At 41.6% G+C, this 17,117-nt stretch overlaps 1 protein-coding gene across 12 annotated transcripts in view; it reads right to left on the bottom strand.

Annotated features, from left to right (window-relative positions):
* Positions 1-17,117, bottom strand: part of LOC132383416 (ephrin type-A receptor 7-like) — a 693,221-nt gene that overhangs the window by 589,763 nt on the left and 86,341 nt on the right. For all 12 annotated transcript variants that reach the window (XR_009508677.1, XR_009508678.1, XM_059954340.1 and 9 more), the window contains exon 2: positions 5,070-5,134. Coding sequence is in view for 10 of the 12 variants with exons in the window: in XM_059954340.1 (XP_059810323.1) it covers positions 5,070-5,134 (65 nt within the window). In the remaining 2 variants the exon portion in view is untranslated. The remainder of the gene's footprint in view (positions 1-5,069; positions 5,135-17,117) is intronic.

Genomic DNA, 17,117 nt, shown 5'->3' with positions numbered 1-17,117 from the left:
GCGCAGCATCCGTTGAAATGAGCAGTCAACGTTTCGGGCCGAGACCCTTCATTAGGACAGAAGAAAGAGGGGGCAGGGGGCCTATAAAGAAGGTGGGGGGAGGGTGGAAGGTGCCAGGATGAGGGTTTCCGTTCCAGGACATCTCAAATGTCCTCTTTCTTTAAGAATCGTGGTTTCCCTTCTGCCGTTGTCAATGATGCCCTCACCCGCATCTCCTTCATTTCCCACACTTCAGCCCTCACCCCATCCTCCCGTCACCACAACAGGGACCGTGTTCCCCTTGTCCTCCCCTACCACCTCACCCACCTCCAGCATATTATCCTCCGCAACTTCCGCCACCTTCAACAGGACCCCACCAGTAAGCACATCTTCCCCTCTCTGCTTTTCACAGGGATCGTTCCCTCCATGACTGCCTGGTCCAAATGTCCCTCCCCACAGATCTCCCACCTGGCACTTAACCCTGCAAGTATAATGCTCAACCTGTCCCTACACCTCATCTCTTACCACCATTCAGGGCCCCAAACAGTCCTTCCAAGTGAGGCAACACTTCACTTGTGAGTCTGTTGGGATCATCTATTGCATCCGGTGTTCCCGGTGTGGCCTCCTCTACATCGGTGAGACCCGACGCAGATTGGGGGACCGCTTTGTCAAGCACCTCCGCTCCATCCGCCACAACAGACAGGATCTCTCAGTTGCCACCCACTTCAACTCTGCTTCACATTCCCATTCGGATATGTCCATACATGGCCTCTTCTACTGCCATAATGAGGCCAAACTCAGGTTGGAGGAGCAACACCTCATATACCGTCAGGGTAGTCTCCAGCCCCTTGGCATGAACATCGAATTCTCCAACTTCTGTTAATTCCCTCCCGCTCCCTTCCACCATCCCACTTCCACTCTTCCTCCTCTTCTAGCTGCCTCTCACCTCTTTCATGATTCTGCCTTTTTCTACTACCCTTAATGCTTTCCCCTTACATTCCTTCTTCACCTCTTCAGCCTATCCCCTCCCTGCTTCCCCTCCCCCACCCCTTGATCTTTCCTCTGATTGGTTTTTCACCTGGCACCTTCCACCCTCCCCCCACCTTCTTTATGGGGTCCCTACCCCCTCCTTCTTCAGTCCTGACGAAGGGTCTCAGCCCGAAATGTTGACTGCTCCTTTCAACGGATGCTGCCCGATCTGCTGAGTTCATCCAGTTTGTTTGTACGTATTGATTTAACCCACCAATAATGTCTGTGGGAAAGTGGGAGGAAACTGGATCAGCCAAAGGAAACCTCATAGGAACGTGCAGCCTCCTCTCTGTTAGCATCCAAGATGAGGGCTGAACTTAGTGACGCAGCAGCTCTGTCACCTGTACAACCCCGGCTCACTGACTCCTTCAAACAAAGTACGTATAGTCTGGCTGGGATTTATCCATGGAACACCACAAGTAGGGACTCAGTGTATAAAGTCACTATTGGAGCAGTAGAGAGTCTAGGTTTCCCAGGGATTGAGAGTAGCAGGGTGGGGAGGGGGGATGCAGGGAATTGCAAAGGAGTCTGCTGAAAACTAGAGCCCACTGTAGTCGGAAGTTCCACCATAATCGATGAAACATTTCCTTTCTCAAAAGCCTTCTCTACCTCCGGGTGCATTTTGTTCTCCCTACCCGGAGTACCATTCAGATGTCTGTCCAGAACTCCCAAAATAGTCTTTACTTCTGCAGTTCCTCAAGTCCACCCCCAAAGATTCAACAACCTCTGATTGCAAATCACTTCTTGCTATCGATTTATTTTCATGTTTTACCGGCAAAACTACCACTCCTCCTCTGCCCACCTGCCTGTCTTATCCTTGACTGTTTAGCTCCCAGCTCTGATCATCTTGCAGCCGTGCATCTGTAATGTCCACAAAATCATACCCACCAATTTCAATCTAACCTGTTAGATAATTTAACTTGTACTGCACATATTGAAATGCACAATGATTCAATAGCTCCATTGCCTCCCTTCTTAAAGTCATCTGCATCCCGCCAGAAGTTAGATTCTCATCCCCTTCTAAATGTTCTGCTACTTGAATTAGGCCATTTTATACAGTAGGTTCATTGTTATCAATGGATTTTCTTTCATCTCTAGTCTGAGCATGAGATGATCATCATTGATTTTTCCTTTCATGTTCTTTGTTCTCTCAGTTCTTTCTTTTTTCATTCTTCATTCTTGTAACACTTAACAAAATAACCGCAAGCTTTGAGTCTTATGCCACGCTCTTGACTTCCGCGGAACTTCTGGATCACGGGAGTATCCGGACCCAACAGCTCGGTTGGATCTCCCAATTAGCAAATCCAACTGTTGCAGCACTCTGCTCTACCTCCTGCCTTAGAAATCCCACCGATCAGCAGGGGTGCTTCACTAATGGTGTGTTTGTAAATTTGCTATTAAATCGAGTGAGAAATAAAAAATGGATTTGGTTCATCTGTTTTACACTGCTAGCAAAATAGACTTGAGGACAATGGCTTACAGCTTCTATATGCAGCCTAAATGGGTTTGTCAAACACAGCTCAACCACAACATTATTCTTGCTGTTAGTGCCCAGGATTAAAAACTATTTAATCAAACAGAATACCTAAGTAAACAACAGCATTTATTTAGTGATGTGAAAATCAATAAAAATGTAATTCCTAAAAGTAAATGTATAAAGATGATAAGTAATTATTGTGGTAAAGATTTCTCAGAAAATTCTAGGAGGTTCTTTAAAAAAATGTGATTATGGTGCTATTGAAAGGCCTGTGTGTGATTTATTGCATGAACAACAGACAGAGATTTGTTTGCAGTGCGAAAGCTTTCCTTTGCAATAGGTTAACCAAATGATAACAGAAATGGAGCCACAATATAGAAACCCCTCATATGTGAGAGAGGATTCAAGGTTTCTGAGTGACAAATGGAAAAATGGATTGTGAATGAGACATATTCGTGTGGTAAAGTAGTGGATGATTATTTTATATGATGAGTGAATCGGAAACTTGCACAATACCACAGAAACAATTCAAGTATCACCATGACATCACAGTAATACAAGGAGAGAATTGTTCCTATGGTCCTCTCAACAGTAATGATGACTGGTCATGGCATGGGCTACGTTAGAGATTGCCTTGTCAGTTTCCAATGCAAATCCTTTCAGAGGCCAGTAGCAGAGGTTGGAGGCACAGAGTACAGTGGAATCTTATTGTCTTCCAGCCCGCATCTTAAATGGTGATGTACACTTTTAATTGCAAACTGAATATAGGTAGGTTAGTTTAATGACATAATAATCATGACAAATAACTGTGGTTGTTTAGGTTTTCAATGTGCACTTAAACTTGCTGGGGCTTATTTCAAATATCTTGAGGATAAATAATAGGGAAAACCCTTAAAAAACTGCTGGAGAGCAAAATTAACTGATCAAGCTAAGTAACACCACCTAATCTGAGCATGCATCAGGAAATGTAAATTAATATATATGTTATAATATTTATATATATATATATATATATATATATACATACACACACACAAAGTTTATTGTTTCTTTGCTATTCTGTGGTTAATTTTTCATTTTCCCCATCTAAATTCCACAAGAGCAAATTTTATTCCCTGTCTTGGATTTTGGAGTAACGATTTATAACGTGGGAGACATTATAGGGGTATATAATATCATGAGGGCAATAGAATGGTCAATGAATGCTCAAGGTAAGAAGAGATACTCAAAAGGGATCTCAGGCAAAATTTTTCCACATAGAGGATGATGGGTATATGGAATGAACGTATGGTCAAAACTGTAGAGGTGGGTACAATTACACAGTTTATAGGATATTTAGACAAGCACATGGATAGAAGGATTAAAGGGATATATACCAATTGCAGGCAAATGGCAAATGCTCAAATAGAGATTTTGGTTGGCATGAAGAGTTGGGCTGAATGTTCTGAATCTGTGCTGTAGACCTCAATGATTCTATGACCACTAATCTACCAAAATAATAAAATCCCACCTGGTTTAATTATGTTCTGCAAGGAGGAAATATGCCATATTAATATGGATACCTACACCTGCAACCCTATAGTACTGTGATACATTATTATCATCAGGTCTGTTGAAGTGTCTCAGCCCAAAACGTTGACTGTTAACTCTTTTTCATAGATGCTGCCTGGCCTCCTGAGTTCCTCCAGCATTTTGTGTGTGCGGCTCAATTATATTCCTGTGAAAAGCTGTTAAAGTATACCATTAAACTATATTGTTATAAGAGTACTTGCATCATTCCAATCCATGAGTGGCAAGAATTTCTAAACTGAATATAAACATTTGTCAAGGACAATGTACTGTAAGTGTGATTTCTCAGAATCTGAATCCTGGTATTCAGATAATATTCCTAGCATTGAATATTTCCTATTTCTAAAAGGAAAATGATATGGATGCTGGAATTCAAATACATCTCATACTCCATCTGGCTATTCTCCAACCTCTTGGCAAAAACATAGATTTCTCTAACTTCTGGTAATTTTTGTCCCTTCTCCTTCTCTCTTCTTTAATTCCCCACTCTGGCTCCCCTCTTACCTCTTCTCCTCGCCTGCCTATCACCTCGTACTGGTGCCCCTCATTCTTCCACGGTTCACTCTCTTGTCCTATCAGATTCCTTCTTCTTCAGCCCTTTACCTTTTAACTTCATTCACACCCCAAACCCCCAACCATTTGGCTTCAGCTATCACCTTCTAGCTTAAACTCTTTTCCCTACCCCCACTTTTTTATTTTGGTTTCTTCCCCCTTCCTCTCCAATCCTGATGAAGAGTCTCGCTCTAAAACGTCAAATGGTTATTCCTTTCCAAGATGAGTCCTGACTTGTTGAGTTTCCCCGGCATTACATATATGTTACATTGGCCATATAGGATTTGCTATCCTATCAGAAGGGCAAGGGGTGCCTCTGGCTTCAGTCTGTAATTAAATAACTCCGTTTACTTTTCCAGGGTTGGTGGTGATGATAGCCCCTTGCAAGATTTTGTCTTTCAGGAGTCACCAAAGTGCAAGGTCATCAAACCAGGAAACACGAAGGAAATAGTTCATTACTTACACCATCAGATGGGTGAGCAGTCCATCCCAGTTCAGCTTGTGACTCCTTAGAATCCAACAAAACAACTAAAGTTTAAACATAGAAAAAAGAAGAAAAATTAGTAAAACCACAAAAGTCGATTGAGTGTTTTTTATTGAAATGGCCTTTCAAAACTTAATCGCATCATGGAGAACTTCACAGTTTGAGAATAGGAATAAGGCAAAGGGGAAAAGAATGGGTAGGAGAGACAGTAATTTGAGTGTTTTTATTTTCCTTAACAATACTCCAGTTTCTAAACTGTAGTTCAACACACAGAAATATCAGAACAGTGGGGTATATAGAGTACTGTGCAAAAGCCTTAGGTGCATATATATAGTACACAGTACTGTATTTGTCAACATGGAGCACAGAAAGTGTTTGTAAATCAGGCGGGAAGAAAGGACGTTGGGAATGGAGCACCGCAGGAGAGTTGTGGGACAGGTGGGAGGGAAGGAGTGCCTGGGGCTGGTGTCTCAGGATAGGCACATCCAGCTCTGAGACATCTGGCAAGGTCATTTCATTCCAAACAATTGTTTTATTGATCATTACACAATGTATCCCTGGTGCTTCCCATTCACTTTCATTTTTTTCCACCATTTTTCCCCTCTCCCTGCCCCCTTCTCACTCTCAGTCCACAACAGAGACCCACAATACAATCAGGTTTACCATCATTCACGTGTCACGAAATTTGTTACATTTTGCGGCAGTAGTACACTGCGATACATAAAATTACTACAGTACCGTGCAAAAGTATTAGGCACACTAGCTACACAGATTGTATGAGCCGAAATCATTTCCACAGTACTGCATCTGGTGACTATTTGCCTGCCCAAAATTACTCTGATCAATTCCAATGTAATTCCCTTGTGCAAATCATTCTACTGGCTTAGGCTTGAGAAATAATTCCTGGCAATACAAACTCCGCAGCTTTGTTCTGTGTATGGCTTGCTTTACTTTTATAAGAACACTGGGAATGTATTTCAGGAATTATATTGCTATCCAAATGGAGTAGGCACTTTGCCTTAACTGTGTGATATATGAATGGGTATGTGAAGTGATATTATTGTGACAAGGGCCTATTGAATATTGTCCACAGATCTGTAAGTGTAAGCACTTCATGGCAAAATGATATGCAAGGAGATGGTTTGGAATAATTTCTGATAAAGGATTTTGTAACAGCAGCCATTCATTCTAGTAGGGTCAAACTACTGCTGAGATAACACACTGTGTTTCAGCTTCAGAAAGAATCGAGCACCAGTGGCAATGGGGTAGTAAACGTGTGCTCAAACCCAACATGCGGAGTGGTGAGTGATTTCTCTCCACTACCTCTCAAATTTAAAAACCATTTGAGAAACAGCCTTTAGCAGCAGGTGCAGATGGACTTTAAGCAGGGCAAAAGAAATCAAAGTAGCTTCTCGGTCGCTGATATTAGAGGCATGGCTGGGAAGTTACGGCTGCACTAACGCACCTTCCAAGACTGAGATCTGAATGCCAGCAAAATAAAACAGCAGTTTAAGTTGGCCCAACTGACGCGGAATTACGTTATAGACATTCTTAAAATGTGAGCGGATGACATTCTGTATAGAGAAGCCCTCCTCTTCGCTGAGTGAGTGAGTGCGAGGGGACAGAAGGTAAAGTGTGACAAAGGTAAATGGCAAGAGATTAAACAAGGAGTGAAGGCAGGAAAGGCAAAATCAGAGAAGCCATGCATGTCTGTGATCTATGTATATATGTGGCTACTTTATTAGATACATCTGCTCATTAATCTAAATATCTAATCAGCTGATCATGTGGCAGCAACACAATGCTTAAAAGCATGCAGACGGTCAAGAATTGCAAAAAGAGAGACACCTTTATAGAATACATAAAACTGTTGCATTGAAGGGGGTAAAACAAGAAGGGAAGGAATTATATTGACTCAGCTTAGAACTGGGCATATTATGATTAATTATTCCTCACATCTTGTTGGAAAACATCACTCTAGGGTGTGTAGGTGTCATCATTATGAAGCAGTTAAGCACATCCTTTCACAATGCAAAGCATGTAAGGTTGAAAGAAAGCAAATTCAGGCCACACTACTCTTTGGCGCTTAATAGTTTTCATTTAAAAACTTTACTAATTTAAGGAATGACTTTAATTCACAATATTGTCTTTCATTATTTACAACCTATAGGGCTTTTTTTGGGGTAACTTAGTTCTCATTTGATTAAGTTCTACGAAGAGTTTTATTTCCCAAATCTCCACACTACACTCCAATCCAGTTGGTGGCAGTAATGCACCTTTAAGTTGGACTGCCAATTGCCATTGGAAGTCAGAAGAAGGAAAAGAAGATCAAGAACTTCAGTTATTCATACTAAACATCAGAATAGGGTAGCAATATGATCAAAGTGACTTTGACCGTGGAATGATTGCTGATAGCAGAGTAGCTCAGAAACTGCTGATCTCTGTGGATTTTCATATCTTAAAATTTTCAGAAAAAGCTGCAGATAACCAAAAAAAAATCCAGTCAGCAGCAGTTCTGTGAGCGAAGATGCCTTGTCAGAGAGGGGTCAGAGGAGAATGTCCAGACTGATTCAAGCTGACAGGAAAGTGTTGGTGGCTCAAATAACCACACTTTACAACAGTAGTGTGCAGAAGAGCTTCTCTCAATCCACTACATGTCGAACCTTGAGGTGGATGGGCTATAGCAGCAGAAGACTACACTGCACCCAACCCTCTACCTAACAAGGTGGCCACTGACTGTAGATAACAAAATGTACATAGGCTGAATAATAAGATTGCGGATGATACAAAAATTGTAGGGTGTGTGTATTGAAGAAATATACAGCAGAGTATTGATCAGTTGTAAGTATGGGCACAGAAATGGCAAGTGCCGTTTAATCCAGATAAGCATAAAGTGTTCTATTTTAGGAGGTCAAGTGTAAGGGAAAATATATAGTAAATCAGAGAATCCTTAAAAGTATTTATATCCAGAGCGATCTTTGGATCTCTGTCCATTGCCTCCTGAAGGATCTAAAGGTGGTAAAGAAGGCAAGTGGCAGCTAGCCTTCATCGGTCAGGGCATTGAGAATAAGAGCCAGGAGGTATTGTTGCAGCTGTATAAAACTCTGGTTAATCACATTTAGAGTGCTGAGTACTATTCTGCTCCCCCAATTACAGTAGGGATGTGGAGGCTCTGGAGAGCGTGCGGAGGTGGTTTACCAGGATGCTGCCTGGATCGGAGATTATTAGCTAAGAGGAGAAGGATCTACATGGAGGATTTTGAGGAGATGATGTTGAGCTCATTGCTCTTCTGTCCCAGATGTTTCTTCAGATATGTCAATGACACCTTTGTAGTGTGGCCACATGGAGTCCCGGCACCCCAACAGTTTCACAACCATCTACAGCTTCATGAACAGCACACACCCAAATATTCAACTGACGATGGAGAGGGAGAAGAGTGGTTGTCTCCCATTCCTGGACATTCTAATACGACAGACACCGAACAGTAGCCTCAGATGTCTATCAGAAGCCCACTCACCATGGATTTATACCTCAATAACGACCACCATTACGCCTACTTTGATTAACCGTGCAAAAACTATTTTGCATCTAGACAGTCTCCATGAGAAAATAAGAAGATTATGCATGACAATCGTACAGAATGGTTATAAGGTGAAGGAAATCAATTGGGCCCTTAAAGTGGCCAGTGGGAAAACCAAGAAATCTAACAATGAGGAGGAACCTGAAGCCATCGCCTGGCTTCCTTAAATTTCCACAGTTTCTGCAAGAATCACCAGAATCCTGAAGAAATAGTGGATAAATACCATCCACTAGCATGTAAGAAAGCTCGAATCCCAGTTTATTCAGGTGAAGGATGACTTTTTATTCAGGGCAGCTGGCGTTTACAGGACTCCCCATGAATGAGGAGCAGCACAAGGTGGAAACCGGCATCAAGGAGCACAAGAGGGGTATCTGTTTGCGTTACCCAGAGAAACCAGCAGTAGCAGAACTTTGCATACGCAATGACCGCAGGATTGACTTTGACAACACAAAACTGCTGTTCTGCGCCACTGACTTTTGGGACCTCCTGGTGAAAGAGGCCATTGAAGCAAGATTAGAGAATAAGGATTTCAACAAGGATGAACATTTCACTCTAAGTAAGACTAAAATATGATTTTAAACAAAGTGGGACAATGGAAACCTGATTGGTTGAGGACTTGACAAGCAGGAGGGACGAACGACAGGAGGTGAGTATGTATACCATTGGGCTAGACACAGCTAATGATGAAGATGGTGGAGTTTGTCATCGAAACATTGGTTATAATTGACACCTGGTCCTGGCTGGAAGCCCGAGAAGAGCTTATGTGAGTTATAAGGAGAGTTTGGACAGGCTTGAATTGTTTCCTCTGGACTGCTGGAGTTTAAAAGATTAGAAAATTATGAGAGACACACATAGGGCAGACAGTCAGTGGCTCCTTCTGAAAGCAATATGTCAAATACTAGGAAACATGTGGTGAGGGGGTTTAAGGTGAAAGAGGTTTGCTAAGGGAGATGTGCGGGGCAAGTTTTTTTTTAACCCTGCGACTGGTGGGTGCCTGGGGTGGTGCTGAAAATGGAAATGACCATGGTATTTAAAAGGAACTTGGGCAGGCAGAAGCATGACTATGAAGGATATGGATGATGTGCAGGCAGATGGAATTAGTTTGACTTGGCAAAGCTTGTCAGGCCAGCCATCATGGGCTTGAGGGCCTGTTCCTGCACTGTACTGCTTTATATTTATAAATTACCTTTCAATATCCCGGGATTTCCCAAAGTCAATTAAATACTTTGGAGGTGTAATTGTGGTTGTAATAAAGTGAACTTGCCAACTTGCGCAGAGCAAACTCCACAATCGACAATGAGATAACGAGCAGATGGTCTGCCTAAGTGCTGATTACAAGATAAAACTTGGCCAGGATACGACGCCAAGCCTCCCTGCTGCTCTTCCAACATGTCGTGTGACCTGTTGCCTTAAGCAAAGGGCAGACAGGACTTTGAGTTAATGCCTCATCTGAAAAAAAGGTGTCCATAATTGCACTGCTTCTCATCAGATGTGAGAACCTGAGGGGATCCAAATGAAACTTACGTAATTCTGAGAGAAATGAGGCACTGGATTTGGAGAGGATCTTTTTCCTGGCTGACATGTCTTAAAGGAGGGGCCATAGTTTCATGATACAAGGGCAGGGATCCCCAACCTGAGGTCCACAGATCTCTTGCTTAACGGTATTGGTCCATGGCATAATAAAGGTTGGATACCCCTGAGACATTCAGGAGAAGATATTTATTCACTACTGCTAATTGAGAAGGGGGTGAACCCCTGAATGTGCCCCCAGAAGGCTATAGTAACCAAGTCACTGAATATGTTAACGAGAAAGCAGTAGGTTTCTAGATTCAAAAGACATCCTGTGGAATGGAAAGAGTGTAAGGATCTAGTATCGGGACTGAGAAACAGCCAGGGTTGTAATTGATTGTCAGAGCAGAGCTGGAGGGAGTGACCGTCTACTCCAGCTCATAGTTCACATGTTTCTATGTTTCTATGTCTCTTGAATGGAATGAGGCCAGGAGCTTCTGACCAAGAGATTAGCGCACTAGAGTTGGTCAGGTCAGACACTTGCACTGTGAAAGACCTTAACATTCCTGTATCTGGTCAGGTGGGTCATTCTGCACAGATGCATACACAAAAAAGTGCTGATGGAGCAAGACCATCAGCTGTCACAGTCTAAACCATATCACAGTACAACCTCCAGGTGAGGTTACACCGATCATCTAACACAGTGCGGCTGGCAATTATGGGGAAGGGTGAAGTTTAACTTTCAATCTCTCTGTAAAGGAGAGTCCTTCCACTTTTCGGAACTGGGATTTGGATGGGCTTGATGACTAGGGATGAGGAGGAGGATTGGTGGAGAAGAGAGAAATGAATTTCCTGGTAGTGGGTCAGATGTTGCTCCTCACTACTGATTTTACATTCATACTACTCCCAGCACCTTGGAACATGCTCAAGGATCCACCATCATAGAGCAGCCTTATAAGCACCTCATATCTTTTGCGTAAGACATGAGCTCCACGCCTATGTTGTTGGACATAGAGCTGCACCCCGGCTAGAGAGGCTGATATAGAGCACGAACATCTTGCATTTGCATTGCGAACACCAGATAGCGTATCTTCATCGCAGAATCGTAAACACATGACTAACCATCATGTAATGACCAAGATGGTTGGTGTTGAACTCTCAGATTAGATTAGTTTTATGTATGATGAAACATCTGGATGGCAGGGTAGACAAATATCTCTACCTGAGCAGGGGGGTGTAGGGAAATCTCCTTTCCCCCACTAGCCTTCAGGTAAGATAAGGTGTCCCACCCACTTAGCCCTCCACCCCAAACCAGGGTCACATGAAGCCATGAGAGCAGGTGGCGGATGATCGTACGAGCAGCTGGTGTGCATCACAAGTCCTGGTTATGTGACCACCGACACCAAGCAGACAGTTTCTGAAGAGTAATGATAATGGCTGCGGTCACTATCTTGTGAAGACACTGCCCAGAAGAAGGCAATTGCACTTCTGTAGAAAAATTTGCCAAGAGCAGTCATGGCCATGGAAAGACCATGATTACCCACATCATACGACACGGCACATAATGAATGAACATTGAAGCATACAATGAAATGCATCATTTGCATCCAATCAAATCAGTAAGGATCGCGTGAGGCAATCCACAAGTATTGCTATGATACCGACACCGACATAGTATGCCCACAATGCACAAACCCTCACTGTGTGGCTTTGGAATGTGTGAGGAAACCGGAGCACCCGGAGGAAATCCATGTAGAGAAAGGGAGAAAGTACAATCACTTTATAGGCAGTGGCATTTCTGTAAAATTTTGTGCTAACTGCTACTATACTGTGCAGATATGTTTGATATCTCTCAGCCAGTTTGCCTCTAAATTCACTCCAATGGAAAGCATAATCATTTGAGATGAGCAATTCAGCAGCCAATTTAAGGTACACCTCAATGTTAAAATGTGTTCTAACCTGCATTTTACACAGGAAAGATATACTTAATCATTGTCACTCATAATCAAGACAACCCCATTCAACAGTCAGTCTGGAGCAACTAGACTGAGCTCAGTAATAGCAGGACTTTGCACTTGGGGAAAACATATTTGAAAATAAAGTCATGGAGTCATAGATGCAATGCATTACTAAAGCAGGGCTCTCAGCCCGTTGTGTCTAGCAGCAATCAAAAATGTAGTTCTACCAATTCTATTCAACAGTACTTCATCCCTAGCCTGCAATACTGTGGTGATTCAAGTGCTATTTGAATGCTTTAACACGTTATGACAACTCCTGCCTCATCCAACACCTCATGTGACACATTCCAGATTTCAACCACCCTCTAGGTAAAAAAGTTCTCTCAGATCCCCTCTTAACACCTGATGGCTCATATAAGCCTACTGTATCTCCTTGAGTCATTGGCAATATGTACAGTGAAGAATGCACAGTGTAGAGTGATCCAAGGCAAGTTAGGCAAGGAACTGCTCTAATCCATTGGTGGACCTCCTGACGCCTTTCTGGTAAACATCCGGCCAAAATATTTTTAAAAACCTGCTAGAGCCTCCCAGTGTCGAGAAGGAGATCTAAATCTCTGCTGATGATGAAACTGTCTTCCAATTGTGGAAGGTGCATCAGATATACTGTACATGCTAAGGTGCTGTCTACAGTGAAGATAAAGTGTGGTTACACTGAGCATACTGTAGATAATATATTAACAGTGTAGAGCAAATGCAATTCAGGCCCAAATTTAAATTAAAAAAAAATCCTGCTTTGATATCGTCATTATAAATTTTGATGTTCAAATTTATATCAGTACAATGAATTCTATGACCTTGGGACGCAACGAGCATTTAGAACGGGTATTTTTGAATTATGGTCATTACTGGAATGTGGGAAAGATTCCACTGTTGAGGAAACTGTTCCTCAACACTGTTTTAGCTGAAGAGTGAATTCTGGCTACGTAACCAGAGAAAACATCCTTGCTTTCTTTAAAATATATTGTGATATTTTGTGTACACATAAGAAAACTGAAGGAGCTCTGGTTTATGATCTCTCCCGCAAAATGGGACAAATAATCAATTAATTTCAATATTTATAGCACTGTTTTTCTCCTTTAGAAATATAAAGTAACAACATTTTCCCTGAATTTGTTGCCAAATATATAGAGAGCCATAGAGTTACACAGAACAGAATCAGGCCTTTTGGCGTTATTGGTCAATTTTAACTAAGATGCCCCATCCAAGCCAAAGTTTGGTCTATAACCTTCTAAATCTTTCTAATCAATGTATATCCAACTGCCTTTAAAAGTTGTTTTTGTACCTGCCACAACCAATTCCTCTGGCAGCTCATTCTACACCCACACCAATCAGTGTATAAAATAGTTGCCTCTCAAGTTCCTTTTAAATCTCTCCTCACTCATTTTAAACCTATGCCCTCGGGATTTTGATTCCCTAAATCAGGGGAAATGACGGGCAACAGTCAAGCAAAAGGCAAATATGGGCAGTAGTTCAAAGCTTATCAATTCCATCCCACAGATGACGTTAACCCTTATAACATTCCGATTCATTCTTAACCTATTTTTGTTCATTTAAGAAAAGTTATTTTTCAACAGGGGTAAATTACATAAAACTGCAAACAGAATTATTTATTCTAGTCTAATTAAATATATTAACTTATACAGAAGTGCATCAGATTCCAATAAGAAGATCAAAGTGAAAGCACATATATGTCACCATATATTACACTGAGATTCATTTTCCTGCATACATTTACTAGAAAATATCCATATTTGCCTGAAATATAATTAATTTAGCATTTCTGTGATAGCGATCCTGTATTTTGAATCTGTATTATCAGCTTTGCTTGGCTACAATGCACAGAACTTGAGCTTTTTTATCCACTGACACTGGTAAACCGAACAGTGAAATCAATGCTTCCCTTAGCAACAAATCCAGCGACGATCAAATTCCTAAACCTTCGCATAAACATGTTCTCTTTCTTTCAGTAAGCAACTGATGACCTCAAATAAGCCTCAGAGTTGTATATGATGACATAGATATACTCTGATAAGATTTACTTTGAACTTTGACTCCCCCAAGATGTTTAGCAACAATACTCAAGAGCTCCTGCAAATAGCAAACCAGGAAGCAAAAAAAATCAATTTTTATTTGACTTTAAAAATCATAAAAAGAGATGAAGAAGGCAAAAGTTGAGATGGATTGTTATATTTAAATCTTGCTCATATCAAAATACTAGTTTAAGTCAACTATAATATACATGTAACATGCTGTAAGGTTTCACTGCTAATGTAATGGCCTCTCTGTAATGTTTCACTGCTAAAGTAATAGTTTCTCTGTAGCAGCAATGTTTGGGTTATAACTAGAGATAATGGGGGTTTTGGAATGTGAGTATTCCAATGAGAGGCAGGTTGTTCTTTCTTGTGGGTCTGGGAGCAGGGATTTCGCAGTCTTTTATCGGCGATAGATAAAGAGAGAAGATGCAAGTGGAGAGAGTTGGTAGACTGCTGGACGGAGTGGACTGGTAGCGAGGGTCTGAAGGTCGTTGATGCTCGGAAGAGGTTGATAGGGAATGAATGGATGAGCTCCAACATGCACTTTAGACTGTTTCATTAAAATGGGCCTTTTTTCCTTTTTATTTTCTTTACTAACCCTATAGTCAAATTAAGGTTTATAAAGTTCAATCGATTAATTGCATATAGTGTACTGTCTGATATTTTGCAGTTCAGATTTGCAACTGGGCAACACATCAGGCAGCATCCACACGAATGAGATTTCTCAGTCTGGTTCGGCCAGAGGCTGTCTTTCCCTAGACTAACATGTGCTGGCTGAACCTGAGCGTTACATACATGAGTGGAATTAGTTTTGTTTTATTATTGAGATCTTTGTTAAACTGCATTTAGAGGAACATTAAAAATCTCACAGAGACATCAAGCGAGAAAGAACAGGATTTTCACAGACGGGTGCAGAAAGTTTTGAACAGCACAACCACCGGCAGCAGTTTCACAACTTCTATATAAAACTAATCCGTGTATATCCAACTGTGATTAAAAGGTGTTATTGTACTTAACTGCTGGTTTTGTTCAGTAATGTCAACAATTGCTAGCCGTTTTGCCATCAGTGGAACTATAACATTCCAGATCATTATGCCTGGGTAACGTCTGGATGTGTAATTCTCTGCACTCAGTGTTCCTGATCCAACCATATACTACAAATCCCAAACTGGGATTTAATTACAATTTCCATTTGTGATGTAGTGTTGCCCCAGTCCACATTTGTGGCCTTTGCTTGAGCAAAACGTGCATTTTTCTTGATTTCTTCCGTTTGTTTCCTCCACTGGAAGAAATGAGTATGACAGGATGTAATTCTAAGATAAGCACAGCAATGTAAAGCCTGAGTTGTGGAAATATTTCATACAGAGGGCTATGAATCTCAGAGAAGAGTCAGGCTAATTATCACTGATATATCATGAAAACTGTTTTACATCAGCAATACAGTACAATACATAAAATAAATCTATGTTACAATAAGGAACATAACAAATATAGTGCAAGAAGAGCAAAATATAACAGTAATGGTCATAGGATCATGGTCCGTTCAGAAATCTGATGACAGAGGGGAAGAAGCTGTTTGTAAAATGTTGAGTGTGTGTCTTCAAGCACCACTACTCCCTCACTGGTGGTAGTAATGAGAAGAGGGCAAATCTTGGATGGGCAGGGTCCTTAATGATGGACGTTGTGTTCTTGAGGCATCACCTTTTCAAGATGTCCTCAGTGATGTGTGTTATGAATGTACCACAGCTCTGAGGGGCTGAAGGGTGTGGGGTAGCCCCCTCCTTTGTGAGAATTGCAAGATCACTATTGAGTCAGTTCAGGGGGCCCAGGAAATGAGAAAGAGACGTGCGGAATGTCTCATTTCCCTGGCGATGTAAAGCTACGGGACATGGCCATTGTCTCCGGAAGGCGAATTTGTGGATTGGAGACTATGCTAGGTGAACGTCCTCAGGCAAAGTGGGCTGGTTGAGGGAGAAATTGCATCACCCCCCAACCTGATTGACATCTACAACCCTGCGAGTCAGGATAAAAGAGGGTCTGTAGGAACAGCCCCTCAGATGCACCAGAAGAAACGTTAAGTGACCACGTAATAGCAGGAAGTCATCTGAAGGAGGCCTCGTGCGTTCAGTTCCATTGCTGGAATTGGTGGCTGGAACCACGGAAAACGGCTTTTAGCTAACAACGGGGAAACCCATTCCCCTGACTCAACGGATTGGCATCATAAAAGACCTGGGCAAGTTTAAACCGCCTCGCTCTTAAAACCAAAAATGCTGCAGCTTGAACGAACTAACAGTGACTGTTATATTTCCATCAGACAATACATTATCCCCTAGACAACAATAGAGCTATTTCTTATTGGTTATTATTATACCCGAGCTTTAGATTTAGTATTGACGACGTGTATTATCTGTATGTTTGCATTAATCTTATTTTTGTGCCCCTTTATCAATAAATACTTTTAAAAATAGTACCATCAGACTTCAACAGACCTCTCTATCTTTGCTGGTAAGTGACCCAGTTACGGGGTTCGTAACATATGGAAAAGAGGACCCATGATGAAACCCTGGAATGATGTACTCAGAAGATTATGGAAGTGATATCATTGCAGAGGTTTGAAGTAAATTATTAAAAAAACTGAACTGATAACTCTGTGAAACTTGCAGAGTAGAAGAGTAAAGGCCTGGGGCAAATCAATCATGATTATTTTGAATGGTAGGACAGGCTTGAGGGTAGTCTATTTCTCCTCCTATTTTCCTGTGTTCACTTGGAAAGGATCCTTCAAAATCAGTCTTAATAAACAATCCACACAGGTTGTATGTTTCCACATTTCTTTGGCTAACGATTCACAATCAGCTTCTTGTTCAGTCTGCTCAAATCATGATAGGTT

Source organism: Hypanus sabinus, chromosome 30 (genome assembly GCF_030144855.1).
Source record: "Hypanus sabinus isolate sHypSab1 chromosome 30, sHypSab1.hap1, whole genome shotgun sequence".
Classification (NCBI taxonomy): domain Eukaryota; kingdom Metazoa; phylum Chordata; class Chondrichthyes; order Myliobatiformes; family Dasyatidae; genus Hypanus; species Hypanus sabinus.
This window is presented reverse-complemented; position numbering and strand designations above follow the sequence as displayed.